The sequence below is a fragment of the Pithys albifrons genome, chromosome 20 (genome assembly GCF_047495875.1).
Source record: "Pithys albifrons albifrons isolate INPA30051 chromosome 20, PitAlb_v1, whole genome shotgun sequence".
Classification (NCBI taxonomy): Eukaryota; Metazoa; Chordata; class Aves; order Passeriformes; family Thamnophilidae; genus Pithys; species Pithys albifrons.
In genome coordinates this window covers 4,017,039-4,033,407 of record NC_092477.1, presented here as the reverse complement: position 1 = coordinate 4,033,407, position 16,369 = coordinate 4,017,039, and the positions used below count along the sequence as shown (strand labels likewise).

Genomic DNA, 16,369 nt, shown 5'->3' with positions numbered 1-16,369 from the left:
TGTAATCTTCTCTCTCATGGAGGGTCAATGCCACGAACTCTCCCCGCACTCAAGTCCTGTTATCTGACTGCACTGATTCTGCATGGAGGGCATTTCCTCAGCACTCTGCTCATACAGACCCACCTGCTGCTCAGTAAAAGGGTAAAAAGCACAGAAAACCCTGAGATTTACCTTCCTTCAACACTCCCAGTCAGTTTTTCCAATTCTCATTTTGCACATGGCTCAACACTCACTTCAGAGACCGTGGGACACACTCAGGTTTATGTTCTGTGCTTTCAAAGCACCACCCACACTTACAGGGCAATAAAAATTAGTTTAATTAATAATACATCAGCAAGAAAAATGTTAATGAGCACCCAGCAGGGGAGAAAAGGCCTGTTGTCTGATCTCCTTGTGTGGACTGCTGGCTTTGGCAGAGCTCAGCAACTACATCAGCATCTCCATCCCGGGCAGGAGGCTCTGACTCATCAGGGACAGGCAGAAAGCACTTACAGCTCTCTTTAAAAGCAGACACTGTTGCATCAGGAGTTACTCTTGGCAGCTCCACACCAGCTTCCACTTGTGGAGTTTTGGTCATTTGTTTAAAGAGGAATTTCGACTATCCCTGGGCATCCAGTGGATAAATACACAGACACGGGGCCTCCTCCAGCTGCTCTTTGGCCATGTCTGCAAATTCTACAGCTCTGCCCACAGAGCCACATCAGCTTTGAGGTCACAAACACATGGAAGGGGATGGTATCAAAGCTCCCTGCTCCTGGAGAGCCCTGGGAATATCCAATCCCTTTCCTCAGGGCTTGCTGAGCAGAGGCACCGGGGCTCACACCGCTGTGCCGAGGCACATCTCCAGCAGACAATGGAAATCTCCCTCCCAGGGTTTCTCCTGCTGCCTCCACACTGCAGGAGGCTCTGGCACCCCAGGAGTGCCAGCCCAGGGCCCCAAGGCAGCCCTGCCACTGGAGCTCACCCACAGGGCTGTGCCACGTGGGGAGGAGCTGCCGGTCCTGCCTTTCATCGGTCCTGCCTTTTGTCGTCCTGCCTTTCATCGGAGTGTGGATGGAAACAAAGGCCCAGGGGAGAAAGGCAAGTTGGCTGGAAAAACTTTCCAGCACGAGTCAGGCCTCAAACCTGGAAAATCAGGCCCATTCCTCATCATCTCCTGCCCTCCTCCCCAGCCAGGATCACACTGGGTTGGTATTTTAATCTACACATTGGGTGGGGATGGGGATGGGGATGGGGATGGGGATGGGGGTGGGGATGGCATGGGATGGGATGGGATGGGGATGGCATGGGATGGGATGGGATGGCATGGCATGGGATGGGATGGGATGGGATGGGATGGGATGGGATGGGATGGGATGGGATGGGATGGGATGGGATGGGATGGGGGTGGGGGATGGGATGGGGGTGGGGGTGGGGGTGGGGGTGGGGGTGGGGATGGGATGGGGATGGGGATGGGGATGGGGATGGGGATGGGGATGGGGATGGGGATGGGGATGGGGATGGGGATGGCATGGGATGGCATGGCATGGCATGGCATGGGATGGGATGGGATGGGATGGGATGGGATGGGATGGGATGGGATGGGATGGGATGGGATGGGGGTGGGGGTGGGGATGGGGATGGGGATGGGGATGGGGTGGGGTGGGGTGGGGTGGGATGGGGTGGGGTGGGATGGGATGGGATGGGGATGGGGATGGGGATTGGGATGGGGATTGGCATGGGGATGGGCATGGGATGGGATGGGGATGGGCATGGGCATGGGGGTGGGGATGGCATGGGATGGGATGGGATGGGGATGGCATGGGATGGGATGGGATGGGATGGCATGGCATGGGATGGGATGGGATGGGATGCGATGGGATGGGATGGGATGGGATGGGATGGGGATGGCATGGGATGGGATGGGGATGGGATGGGATGGGATGGGATGGGATGGGATGGGATGGGATGGGATGGGATGGGGATGGCATGCCATGGCATGCCATGGCATGGCACAGGGAGGGTCTGTGTGCCCTGTGCCACTGCTGACACAGCCTCCACCCACAGCTGCAGGCCAGGCAGCAGCTACAGCCACACAACCTGCACCTCCTCCCTGCAAAGAGCACCAGCATCTGCAGCAGGAGGTGAAATTTGGTTCTGCAGTCACACAGGGACAGAGGATTAATGATGGCTGTAAAACAGCCTCGGTGAGGGTAGTCTAGAGGTTTGAGGAGACATCAGAGCAATAAGGTTTTAATAAAAGCTATAAATGATTAAGACCAATGTGCTACTATCAAGCTAGAGCTGCATGAGAAAAGGTGCTGAACTCCTGGAAACACAAGGGCATAAACAGATCACCAGCACAACAGGGACATTCTGTAGGGAAGGAGATCACAAAACTCACAAAGAAAACCCCCCAAAAAGTAAGAGTTAGGCACAGAGTACACTGTGTGTGACAGAAACCTGGCCTGAATCTCAAAAGAGCCAGGAGAAACACAACCTGCAGAGGCTGGAAAACAGCATGGAAATAAAAGGCAGAATATGATCCCCCCTCGCTGGCCTTTCCCAACGCTGCAAATTCCCAAATTCCAGACAAGATTCTTCAGCAAATGTGCTCAGAGCAGTTTGTTTGCTCACTGGTGGCATCTCCCCGGGGCAGGGGATGTTGATTAGAAGACAGCAAGGCCCTTCACCTCAGCTCTCCACACACAGGAGCTGGCACCACAGCAAGAGGAAACATCCCACCTCATCCCAGGGCCATCTGTAAAGAACAGTCATTGTTTCTCCTCACAGTGTGGCAAAACATATTAAACATTCCAGACTTCACCTCCAGGCCCTACAGGACACTTTATAAACAATCACCTTTGCATATTAAGAAGGCATTAAAGCACCAATTTGAAACCAAACTAAGTAAGGGTGAAAAATACCCTTCCTAATCCAAAGAACAAAAGGATTTCTAATATATGGGATTCATGGATCTTTAACATTTAAAGCACAGGGCTGATAAAAGCTATTACAAACAACTTTGCAATTAAAAGCACACAATGTCTTGGTTACCAGTTCAGCAGTGGCACTTTCTGCAGAGCCTTCTGGCTGTTGATTTAATCTATCAAATATTAATAATGCTCTTCAATTAATAAAATATTCAGACTCATGCTTTATATCCTCATAATCTGGAGGTTTATGTGCAAATGGACAGGCAAACAGGATCCTGTGTGGACTCTCACAAACCACCTCGCAGCCCATTGTTGATGCTTTCATCTCCCAAACACAAACATTCTCTTCCTTGCACTGACAAACCCACACTGGATAAGGTGGAAATTTGCTGCCAACCCCCTTGGACACTGGAAATGCACCAAAAAAATAAGTTGATTTCTCAGGTCCCACAAAATGCAAGTGACTTAAAGACCCATCTATTTAGTGCAGGTCCTGATGGCCTCCAGGCTGGAGGTGCTGCTCCTCTAGCCCCAAATCCTCCATTCCCAGGGAATGTGGAGCCACAGGAGCCACCAGAACCTTCCATGAGTCCCTTCCAGCTGCCTAAAGCAAAACTCACACACAGGGACTCAAACGTGAGTCAAGGGCAGCCTAAAAACATGCCCTGGGTGACACCCAAGGAACCAAGATCATCCAAAGAGGACAAATTAAACTACAGGGAAGAAACACAGAATCACAGAATCATAGAATGGATTGGGTTGGAAAAGACCTCTGAGATCAGCAAGTCCAACCCTTGATCCAACCCCACTGTGATCACCAGCCCAGGGCACTCCGTGCCCTGGGCTGGTGATCACAGTGGGGTTGGATCAAGACATGGTGGATTCTCCCTCAGTGCCACATCCATAAAATCACAGAATCACAGAATGGATTGGGTTGGAAAAGCCCTCTGAGATCATCAAGTCCAACCCTTGGTCCAACTCCAGTCCCTTTACCAGATCATGGCACTCAGTGCCACGGCCAAGCTCAGCTGAAAATCCTCCAGGGATGGGGAATCCACCCCCTCTCTGGGCAGCCCATTCCAATCCCTGAGCACTCTCTCTGCAAAGAATTTCTTTCTGATCTCCAACCTAAACCTCCCCTGGCAGAGCTCAAGCCCCCCTTGTTCTCCTACTGGTTGCCTGGGAGAAGAGACCAACCCCCACCTGGCCAGAACTTCCCTTCAGGCAGTTCCAGACAGTGCTGAGGTCACCTCTGAGCCTCCTCTTCTCCAGGCTGAACACCCCCAGCTCCCTCAGCCTCTCCCCACAGCACTTGTGCTCCAGTCCCTTCACCAAAACAGTAAATTTATCCAGGGCTTTTCCACCCAGCTGCTCCCACCTGGGCTGAGCTCACGCAGCATCAAACCTGGAGTCAGCCTGGAGGTTGGGCTTGGCTTTGCAGTCACAGATTTGGGACATTTGCATTCACCAGACACCAACAAACCCCACGTTTCAGTAACTGCCTCCCAATCCTGCACCAGGCACACTTTCAATTCCCAAATCAACAGCTGGATGAAGGGTGTAATTTTGAAACCCATTAATCCTTTCTGAGTCTTCTACCATGTGCATGTTTAATTTCCCACTTCTTGAAACAATATTATGGTTTTTGAGAGAAGCAGAACTTCTGAATGCTCTGGGTCAGCAACATGAAACATCCCCAATTCCCACGGAGGTTGGATGAAACATGGGGGTAATTTGCCTTCTGGCTTTGAGCCTGGGGGAGAAATTACCTATTAAAACTTCCTCTGAAACTGCAAGGCCTACCAATGTGTGGCTGGAAAGGGAGAAGCAGCTCAGAGTCTCGAGAAAACAGGAGCACATGCTTAGAAATGAAAAAAAAAGGAGGGGAAAATGGGAAAATGCATTCAGGGCTGTACTCAAATGCACCAGCAAGTCATGGCCAAGGGTCCCAGGGAGACCAGGGCTCCCTTTTGCAAGTGAACATGCTCAGATCCTTCTATGCACATCTCCACTTGGGTTCCAAATGAGTTAAAAGTCTGAAATAGCACTTGGAACAACCTCTAATATAACCCAGGCCCAAGCACAGCCTGTTGCAATTGGGACACCTGGGCTGCCATTCCCTCTCAGAGCTCAGAATGTCCAGAATCTCCATCAGAACTCTCAGAATCTCCATCAGAACTCTCAGAATCTCCAACCAAACTCTCAGAATCTCCATCAGAACTCTCAGAATCTCCAACCAAACTCTCAGAATCTTTATCAAAACTCTCAGAATCTCCACATTGCTCAGAATCTCCATCAGATGTCTCAGAATCTTCATCCGAACTCTCGGAATCTTTATCAGAACTCTCAGATCAGAACTCTCAGAATCTTCATCAGATTTCACAGAATCTCCATCAGATCTCTCAGAATCTCCATCAGATCTCTCAGAATCTTTATCAGAACTCTCAGAATCTCCATCACATTGCTCAGAATCTCCATCCAAACTCTCAGAATCTCCATCAGATCTCTCAGAATCTCCATCAGAACTCTCAGAATCTCCATCAGATGTCTCAGAATCTCCATCAGATCTCTCAGAATCTCCATCAGAACTCTCAGAATCTCCACCAGAACTCTCAGAATCTCCATCAGATCTCTCAGAATCTCCATCAGATTGCTCAGAATCTCCACCAGATCTCTCAGAATCTCCATCAGAACTCTCAGAATCTCCATCAGAACTCTCAGAATCTCCATCAGATGTCTCAGAATCTCCACCAGATCTCTCAGAATCTCCACCAGATCTCTCAGAATCTCCATCAGAACTCTCAGAATCTCCACCAGATCTCTCAGAATCTCCATCAGATCCATCCTGGCTGCCCTCCTTCCTCAGAAGCAACAAGCACCACCATCCTCTCCTTTCAGCAATGAGAGCAGCAGGGGCAGGCACACTTTGCTGCAGCATCCCAAGGCTGCTGGACTGGATCTCACCCTCTGCCCCACACCACAGGGAATGAGCCTGTTGTGCCATCTCTGAGCACCCCTGACCCACTCTCAGCTCAGCCCCCCAGTCTCTGCTGGGGCTGTGAATGCTGTACAAGCTCACAACCCTCTCCTGGGGCAGGTACTGGCCCAGCTGACCCAAGGACACACAATCACCAGCATTATTTTTATCCCCCTTCACATAATTTTACATTTCCCTGTCACAAACGGGCTCAGTCACTCACCTGGCTTTATTCTGAGTTCATCCATGCCAGCCTGGCTATCTTGCTCCATATTTCCTTCCTCCCCAGCTGCACCACCTGCAGATTCCCTGCCTGTCTGTGTGCTGGCTCTGCAGGATGATGAGCAAACAGAAGTGGACCTGAATTTTCTGCTCTACCACTCACCGCCTCCCTGTCCTGAACTGACACTGCCAGAGCTTTCCCTCGAGGAGGAGACACTGCAAAGGATGGATTTAATATTTAATAGCCCACCTCCACACCAAAGCCAGTCCTTGGTGCAGCCACACAGCTCAGTCCTACACCAGGTGGGCCCACCTGGCTCAGGATCTGCCTGCAGTGTGTGTCAGGCAGTGGATTGGAGCAGTGGAACTGAATGATCCCAAATGCAACCTCAGGGACAACGAGCCAGGATGGAAGCAGCCAGCCAGACAACAGTGGGGGTCAGGCTGGGCATTAAGGAAACAGGAATCCTCTTGGAAGAGCATTTCCTGCTTCAAAAGAGGATACACTGAATGTCCCTGATACTTTGCCTATGCTAGAAAGTTTTCATTAAAAGCAGGAAAGCCTTTCTATTTTTTGAGGCAGCGATTCCACGTCGAGAGCTTTCACAGGGCAGTTTAGTTTGGGTTTATGCACTTCCCAGGGCCACAGCAAACTCAGCCATTCCCTGCTGCATTTACTTTACCACTTCAGCCACTCACCAGCCATCACCAACAGGATGTTCCTGCTCACAGACAAAGGGAGGACACTCACAGGACAGTCCCTGATCCACACACAGCTGGGGGAGCCTTTCAGTGGCAACTTGTAGCTTTCAGGACAGTCAGGAAGAAGGAAATCCCCAGCAAAACATGTCTTGAAGCACCCAAACAGAGCCCTTGAAACTCTCACAGTCCTGCACAAAATATAACCCCCCATCAGCTCCTCCTTTTCTGGGACACACAGCACAGGTCCCAGCACTTTTCCAGGGAAAAGCAAGAGCAATACAGCCTCCTGCCACCCCCTTCTGGGGCAGAGAGGGGAAGAGACAGACCACAAAGTGCCAGGCAAGATGATTAAGAGCAAGGCCACAGACTGGCATCCCTCACCATGCCAGTATCAGCTGCCCCCATGCACCCCTGGAATTGGGACACCCTGGGGTACCAGCACATCGCCCTCACCCAGGGATGCTCGTGGCTCCATCCCTTGGCCCTGCTGCTCCAGGGGGAGGGATCCAGCTCCACCTCCCAGCACAGCTCCAGTGGGTTCCCTCCATGCAACAGCTGTTTGGTTTCCTTCTTGCTGTTAGGGGTTTTTTGCATCTCTACCAGGGTTTGTGCTGACACAGCCACAGTGGAGGGGAGAGCAACTGCTTTGCATTCACAGACAGAGAAATAAGTTGGCAAAACTTCACAAATGTACACCAAGGCTCTGCTTTGGAAAGCAAAAAATAAGCTACCTTGGTCCCAATCACCTCTAAACTAATAAAGCCACATCCACAGCAAGGACTTTTATTACTATTTCAGCAAAGAAAAATGAAAACTCATCCTCTCTAGGCAGCATAATTATATTGGAAGAGGTTTTTTAAAGTATAAGCCAGGCCTTTGATTTTGCCTCAGCTGACAAAACGTTCTTCAGATGTTTCCTTTCATCACATTGGCTCAGTCACATCAGCTTAACACAACTGAAGGGCACTTCTCAGGCTTCCTTAAAGCTTCACAACTGTTATTATTTAAAGTTTCTCTATCTGGAAGAAAAGGGTGAGTTCCCAAGGGGTCTTTGCTAGCCCATAGCATGTGAGAATTCATGGAGAAAGTAAAGTTTAGGAGGCATTTGACACAAGGTAAAACTTTCTCTGGGGAAGGGCAGAGTGTAATAAAAAATGTTTATAAACCTCCGTTGACAGGCCACTGATTGGGCAAAGATACAAAGTCTCCTTGTGAGGAGTTAAGTATCAGAGCAGTCAAAAACTTTCCTTTCTTTGTACAAAGTCACAGATAAAATGGAATAACCAGGTCCCTCAGGAGAAATGTAACACAAGTGAAACACAGGTGTGCTGTCTGTGTTCAGTGTGGTCTGAACACACCTCACAGCTCTCCTGCAGGACACAGACTGAAACAGGACCCTGAGATCAGCTCAATTGGTTAAAACTTGGTTGTAATAATGCCAAGGTCATGAGTTCAATTCCCTGTAAGGGCCACTGACTTGAGTTGGACTTGATGATCCTTGTGGGTCCCTTCCAACTCAGAATAGTCTGTAAGTCTGTAAACTCTGTAAGGACCTGAAGGAAAAGCCACAGCCCTGGAAAGCAAAGCCCTCTCCTCACTCCCAGGAGTGACTGAGGGAGGACAGACAGGGCAGGGCTGAAGCACCCCTGGCTGGTGAGACACCTGCCCAACGTGGAGTGGGCACTGCAGCAGTGCCCCCCGTGCTGCTGCTCCAGGGCAGTGCCCAGCAGCTCCTGCTTCTCCCGTGATGCTCCTGCACTCACCAGCCTGGCACAGCAACCTCCCTCCAGGCAGGGAAAGGGAAATGCTTGGATGTGGCTCAGTGTTGCCTCTTGATGGAGTGGGGAGTTCCAGCACGGAGCACCGGCTGGTGGACAGGATGAGAACTGGGATCAGAGCTGGGATCAAAGTCAGGGCAAAGCCTCTGAGAACTGTCAGCCCCAGAGTCCCCACCCCAGCCTGGGGTGCTGCTGGGAGCTGATCTCTCCACGATGCAGCCTCACCCAGGGTGCTGAGCAGCCAGATCTGTCCCCTCTGTGGCTCACACGCCGGCTCGTCGCTGTAAAGATCAAAGCAGCATCTCCAGCAAAACCGTGTTACGGATCCAAACAGTCAGGAGGAAAAAGTGATGAAAAATGCAGCGTGACTTCTGAAGAGAACCACTTCATGCAAAGCCACACACACCTCTCTGCCTGCACCAGCCTCCCTGAGGTTACCACAAGCCCCAGGGAAAAGCCCCTTTTCAAGCTCACACCAAACAAGCATTTTGGGAAACGCACACACAAGGGCAGCTGATTCTTTTCTCCAAACTGATGCAAACTGGAGGAGCAGCATCAAACCCACTGAACCTGCACAGCCACAGAACTGGCTGAGGCTCCTTAAAATTCCATTCCTTAAACTTTAGCACAGCAGGTATAAAACAGGCAAAAGCCCCAAACTGGACTGGATATAAGACACCTGCTAAAGAAAACCAAAAGACTTCTCAGAAGCCTCAAGGTTACAGCACCCAAGGACTGCAGGACAACCATTCCCCAAACACAGAGATCACCTGGGACAGGTAACCAGAACTACCTCCAGAGTTCACAGCTCAGGACTCAGGAAGAACTTGGTGCTCAGAGAGATTCTCCCTCACCCATCAACACTAAAACTTGGCAAGAAGCTGGTCTAGACTGGAAGTTTTTGTCTGGAGTAAAGAGACTGCCAACAGGGTGTGGGCACTTCCTGCAGACACACACACACCTTTCCAACCTGCCCACTCCCTCCCAGCTGTCTGCTGGGACCAAGTATCATCTCCCAAAAACACACCCCTGCCCTTCTCTTGACCAAGTGAAATAAATCCATCGTGCACATCAGGACACCACAGATGTGGGAGGTTGGCCCTTGCTCTCCCACACCAGCACAGGGAAAGCAAAAAGCTTCTCCTCCAATCCCACATTCCAGCCTGTTTTATACCAACTTCCTCCCCTCTGGCCTCACAGGGGTATAAGCAAAGGCAGATCTGGCCTCAGATCTGGGGGGAGGGGAGGAATTAAACTCCAAATGAGTCACTGTTCCCTCCCCGTAATCCACAGCAACATCTGTGGATAGTGTGCCTGATTCTAAGAGCAGTGGTTCCTAATGCTGGGCACACAGGGCAGAGCCCGCCAGGACTCCCAGGAGGTGCTTCCCAAAATAAAAGGTGTGTGACAGGAGTGCTAACACTGACCTGTGCATTAGGAGTTGATGAGTTATGAGCCAGCTGCTGTCCCAGTTACAGCCATGCCATTCTCCTGGAAGCAAACATGGACTGTGGAGTCCCAGAAGCCCCTGAGGGCTGATTCCTCCATCACACAGCAGAATTAACACCTGATCCTCTTCAAAAGCACAAAGGAAAGGCCAATTCTGACAGAACAGAAGCATAAGGGAAGTCTTGGACTAACTTCCCACCAACTATGACAGGATGGTTGACTGAGTATAAATTCCAGCTGTCTGCAGCACCCCCAAAGAACTGCTGTGTCACCTGTGTGGCTGTGCCACAAACTTCACCCCACACAGTTCCCTGAACACAGCACTGCACAGAGAGAGAGCTGGGAAAGGCAGCAGCCAACCTGCCACACCTGACCAGGTGGAGATGCTGATCAGGGACTGCACCTGGCTGTGGTCACCGAGCAGTCAGCTCTGCTTAGTCTGTGCACAAGACTACACCTGTGTCTGTGTATGTGCACACCTGTATTGTGGTCTGTGTTATGTGCACACCTGTATTGTGGTCTGTGTTTGTGCACACCTGTATTGTGGTGTCTGTCCACACCTGTATTGTGGTCTGTGTCTGTCCACACCTGTATTACAGTCTGTGTATGTGCACACCTGTATTGTGGTCTGTGTATGTGCACACCTGTACTACAGTCTGTGTATGTGCACACCTGTATTACAGTATGTGTCTGTGCACACCTGTATTACAGTCTGTGTCTGTGCACACCTGTATTGTAGTCTGTGTGTGTGCACACCTGTATTGTGGTCTGTGTTTGTGCACACCTGTATTGTGGTCTGTGTATGTGCACACCTGTACTACAGTCTGTGTATGTGCACACCTGTATTACAGTATGTGTCTGTGCACACCTGTATTACAGTCTGTGTCTGTGCACACCTGTATTGTAGTCTGTGTTTGTGCACACCTGTATTGTGGTGTCTGTCCACACCTGTATTGTGGTCTGTGTCGTGCACACCTGTACTACGGTCTGTGTATGTGCACACCTGTATTACAGTCTGTGTATATGCACACCTGTATTGTGGTCTGTGTCTGTGCACACCTGTATTACAGTCTGTGTCTGTGCACACCTGTATTGTGGTCTGTGTTTGTGCACACCTGTATTGTGATGTCTGTCCACACCTGTATTGTGGTCTGTGTCGTGCACACCTGTACTACGGTCTGTGTATGTGCACACCTGTATTACAGTCTGTGTATGTGCACACCTGTATTGTGGTGTCTGTGCACACCTGTATTACGGTCTGTGTATGTGCACACCTGTATTGTGGTGTCTGTGCACACCTGTATTACGGTCTGTGTATGTGCACACCTGTATTATAGTCTTTGTATGATGTACATCTGTACCACAGTCTATAATGCACACCTGTATCACAGTCTGTGTATGTTCACCTGTATCACAGTCTATAATGCACACCTGTATCACAGTCTATGTGTGATGTACAACCACATCACAGTCTGTGCATGATGTACACCTGTGTTAGTCTGTATATGAGTGCACACCTGTACTATAATGCACACCTGCAGCATAATCTTTGTAAGATGCACACCTGTATTAGAGTCTGTACACAAATGTACACCTAGTCTGTGTATGATACACACCTGTATCACAGTCCGTGTATGAAGCACACCTGTGTATGAGGCACACCTGTGTATGAGGCATACCTGTATCACAGTCTGTGTATGAAGCACACCTGTACCTGAGCCACACCTGTGTATGAAGCACACCTGTACCTGAGCCACACCTGTGTATGAAGCACATCTGTACCTGAGGCACACCTGTATCACAGTCTGTGTATGAAGCACACCTGTATCATCATCAATGTATAATGCACACCTGTATCATGGTCTGTGTATAAGGCACACCTGTACCTGAGGCACACCTCTATCACAGTCTGTGTGTGAGGCACACCTGCATCTGAAGCACACCTGTATCATCATCTGTGTATAAGGCACACACCTGTATCACAGTCTGTGTATGCAGCACACCTATATCTGAAACACACCTGTATCACAGTCTGTGTATAAGACACACCTGGGTATGAAGCACACCTGGGTATGAGCACACCTGTATCACAGCCTGTGTATAAGGCACACCTGTGTCTGAAGCACACCTGTGTAAGAGGCACACCTGTATCACAGTCTGTGTATGAAGCACACCTGTGTATGAGGCACACCTGTATCACAGTCTGTGCATGAAGCACACCTGTGTATGAAGCACACCTGTGTATGAGGCACACCTGTATCACAGTCTGTGTATGAAGCACACCTGTGTATGAGGCACACCCGTATCGCGGTCTGTGTATGAAGCACACCTGTGTATGAAGCACACCTGTATCACAGTCTGTGTATGAAGCACACCTGTGTATGAGGCACACCTGTATCACAGTCTGTGTATGAAGCACACCTGTGTATGAGGCACACCTGTATCACAGTCTGTGTATGAAGCACACCTGTGTATGAGGCACACCCGTATCACGGTCTGTGTATGAAGCACACCTGTATCACAGTGTGTGTATGAAGCACACCTGTGTATAAGGCACACCTGTATCTGAAGCACACCTGTGTATGAAGCACACCTGTGTATGAAGTACACCTGTGTATAAGGCACACCTGTATCTGAAACACACCTGTGTATGAAGCACACCTGTGTATGAGGCACACCTGTGTATGAGGCACACCTGTATCACAGTCTGTGTATGAGGCACACCTGTGTATAAGGCACACCCATACCTGAAGCACACCTGTATCACGGTCTGTGCATGAAGCACACCTGTGTACAAAGCACACCTGCATCATCACCTTGTCTCTCCCTGTGCACGAAGGCTCAGCAGCCAGCACGCTGCAATCCAGTGCACACCTGAGGGCAGGGACTTACAAGAAGTTTATATTCCCTGACAAACCCAGGCAGGAGCTGATCCTGGCACAAAGCAGCTGGTGCTGCCACCCTGCGAGTCCTCACATCCCCTCGGGGGCTGAGCCATGTCCCTGTCGAGGGAGAACAGCTGTGGCTGCCCCATCCTGGAAGTGTCCGAGGCCAGGCTTGGAGCAATCTGAGCTGGTGGAAGGTGTCCCTGCCCATGGCAGGGGTGGCACTGGATGATCTTAACTCCCTCCCACCCCATTCCATAACTCTGTGACTCGGTGTGCGGAGCTGCGGGGCAGCCCCGGCCCCGCCGGGAGCGCCTGGCGGCTGTTCCCGGCTCAGCAGAGACCCAGAATGCCGGTTGTGTTCCCCGCGGGTGCCGGAGCACAGATTCCAGTCCCTCCTGTCCGGGATGAGCAGCTCCCGGTCCCTTCTCTCCGGGATGAGCAGCTCCCGGTCCCGGTTCCCCGGGATAAGCAGCTCCCGGTCCCGGTTCCCCGGAATAAGCAGCTCCCGGTCCCCTCTCCCAGGGATCAGCAGCTCCCGGTCTCTCCGAGGGATGAGAAGCTCCCGGTCCCCTCTCTCCGGGATAAGCAGCTCCCGGTCTCGGTTCCCTGGGATGAGCAGATCCCGATTCCTCCTCTCCGGGATAAGCAGCTCCCTGTCTCTCCTGTTCGGGATGAGCAGCTCCCGGTCCCCTCTCCGGACTGTGCAGCTCCCGGTCCCCTCTCCCAGAGATGAGCAGCTCCCGATCCCTCCTCTCCGGGATGAGCAGCGCCCGGTCCCGGTTCCCCGGGATCAGCAGCTCCCGGTCCCCTCTCTCCGGGATCAGCAGCTCCCGGTCCCCTCTCTCCGGGATCAGCAGCTTCCAGTCCCCGCTCCCAGTCCCCTCTCCCAGAGATAAGCAGTTCCCGGTCCCCTCTCCCCGGGATCAGCAGCTCCCGCTCCCTCCTGTCCGGGATGAACAGCTCCCGGTCCCCTCTCCCAGGGATCGGCAGCTCCCGGTCCCCTCTTCCCGGGATCAGCAGCTCCCGGTCCCCTCTCCCAGGGATCGGCAGCTCCCGGTCCCCTCTTCCCGGGATCAGCAGCTCCCGGTCCCCTCTCCCACGGATCAGCAGCTCCCGGTCCCCTCTCCCACGGATCAGCAGCTCCCGGTCCACTCTCCCACGGATCAGCAGCTCCCGGTCCCCTCTTCCCGGGATCAGCAGCTCCCGGTCCCCTCTCCCACGGATCAGCAGCTCCCGGTCCCCTCTCCCACGGATCAGCAGCTCCCGGTCCCCTCTTCCCGGGATCAGCAGCTCCCGGTCACTCCTGTCCGGGATCAGCAGCTCCCGGTCCCCTCTCCCAAGGATCAGCAGCTCCCGGTCCCCTCTCCCCGGGATCGGCAGCTCCCGGTCCCCTCTCCCAGGGATCAGCAGCTCCCGGTCCCTCCTGTCCGGGATCAGCAGCTCCCGGTCCCCTCTCCCCGGGATCAGCAGCTCCCGGTCCCCTCTCCCAGGGATCAGCAGCTCCAGGTCCCCTCTCCCAGGGATCAGCAGCTCCCGGTCCCCTCTCCCCGGGATCGGCAGCTCCCGGTCCCCTCTCCCACGGATCAGCAGCTCCCGGTCCCCTCTCCCCGGGATCAGCAGCTCCCGGTCCCCTCTCCCACGGATCAGCAGCTCCAGGTCCCTCCTCGGCGCTGCCCCCGCCCCGAGGGCCCGGGACCCTGCATGGCTCACGCCCGCCGCTGCCCCGGACCCTGCATGGCTCATAGCGCCGGCCCGCCCGCCGCCGCGCCCGGCGGGGCCCCGGACTCTGGATGGAGCCGCGCCAGGGCAGCCCCGCCGCATGGAGCGGCCCCGGAACATGGATGGCGGCCCCGCCGCGCCCCCCTCCCGCCTCCGCCGCACGCACCCGCTCCCATTGGGGGGAGCCCCGGAATCTGTATGGCACACACCACTGACTCACCGCGGAGGGGTGTAACTTATACAGAGTCCCGGGCCCCCCTACACACAATGGCAGCAGCTCCCACATTCTTCCCCTCAGAGGAGTTGGACTGAACCATGGGGCGGCGGGGGCACGGCCCCCCTCGCGGCCCCCGGCAGAACCCGCCTGGCCCCGGGCGATACCACTGCGCGTTCCCCCATGTTCCTTCCCCCCGCGCGGGCAGATGGACGCGGCCGCTCTCGCTCACCTCGGCATCCACAGTGGCCATGGCCGGAGCCCCGGAGCGCAGCCCCGCCCCCCCGCCGGCTCCGCGCGTGGCCCCGCCCCCTGCCCCTCATTCAGCTCAATGGAGCCGCGGGCCCCGCTCTGCGCACGCGCAGGCACCATGGCGGCGCCCAGTGCCGTACGGCATCATGGCGGCGCCCGCAGGGAGGGGCCGTACGGCCCGGGAGGTGACACGGGGACAGCGGCGACACCGGCACGGGCCCCCCCGCGCCAATTCGGCACTGCTCGTACCGGGACACCCCGAGACGCGGTGCTGCGGGGAGGGCGAGCAGCTGAGCGCAGAGGGAACTCCCCCAGCACCAAAACCCCGCACCAAACCCGCGCACCATCCCTGTCGGAGCCCAGCAGCACTTCAAAGGTTTCCTGCCAAAAAGCTGACCTTTGAAAGTCATCTTTTGTAACTTCTCCCATTCTGGGGTCTTTTTCCCACTTTGGGTTATTTTCAGCCCAGCTCACACAAGATCTTTGGTGTTTCTCACCTAAAGACCCAATATTTGGGTTATTGCCCCACTTTGGGTTATTGCCCCACTTTGGGTTATTGCCCCACTTTGGGTTATTTCCAGCCCAGCTCATGGAAGATCCTTGGTGTCTGTCTCACCTAAAGATACAATATTTGGGTTATTTCCTCACTTTGGGTTATTGTCCCATTTCGGGTTATTTTCCCACTTTGAGTTATTTTCCCACTTTGGGTTATTTTCCCACTTTGGGCTATTTCCAGCCCAGCTCATGGAAGATCCTTGGTGTCTGTCTCACCTAAAGACACAATATTTGGGTTATTTCCCTACTTTGGGTTATTTCCTCACTTTTTGGGTTTATTTTTCCTGCTTTGGGGTTTTTTTCCCACTTTGGGTTATTTCCAGCCCAGCTCAGGGAGGATCCTTGGTGTCTGTCTCACCTAAAGACACAATATTTGGGTTATTTCCTCACTTTTTGGGTTTATTTTCCCTACTTTGGGTTATTTTCCCACTTTGGGTTATTTTCCCACTTTGGGTTTTTTTCCCACTTTGGGTTATTTCCAGCCCAGCTCGAGGAGGATTTTGGTCTCTGTCTCACCCTAAGGCAGGGCTGGGGCAGAGGGAGGATCTTCCCCTGGTCCTGCCCCGTGGAGGGGTCATTTCCAGCCCATTCCTTCCCTTTCTCACTCCCTGAACACCCACAAGAGCCTCAACCCTCCCAAACCTCTCAGGGCCCTCCTAATGGCCAGGCCCTAAATCCAGGACTGTAAAACAATTATG

At 53.0% G+C, this 16,369-nt stretch overlaps 1 protein-coding gene and 1 long non-coding RNA gene across 3 annotated transcripts in view; both read right to left on the bottom strand.

Annotated features, from left to right (window-relative positions):
* The window catches only part of LOC139680991 (histone-lysine N-methyltransferase EHMT1-like), a 141,355-nt gene extending 126,205 nt beyond the window's left edge, over positions 1–15,150 (bottom strand). Inside the window, exon 1 of one of the 2 annotated variants that reach the window (XM_071574060.1) lies at positions 15,097–15,150. In XM_071574060.1, coding sequence (XP_071430161.1) covers positions 15,097–15,117 — 21 coding nt within the window. In that variant the 5' untranslated portion in view covers positions 15,118–15,150. The remainder of the gene's footprint in view (positions 1–15,096) is intronic. The other variant, XM_071574059.1, reaches the window with a different exon arrangement.
* On the bottom strand, positions 12,091–12,346 carry LOC139681315 (uncharacterized). The gene is made up of 3 exons (XR_011699506.1): positions 12,327–12,346; positions 12,189–12,234; positions 12,091–12,125 (listed from the first exon to the last, which is right to left on the bottom strand). It is a non-coding gene; the product is annotated as an uncharacterized lncRNA (long non-coding RNA).
* Positions 15,151–16,369: the final 1,219 nt, after the last annotated feature.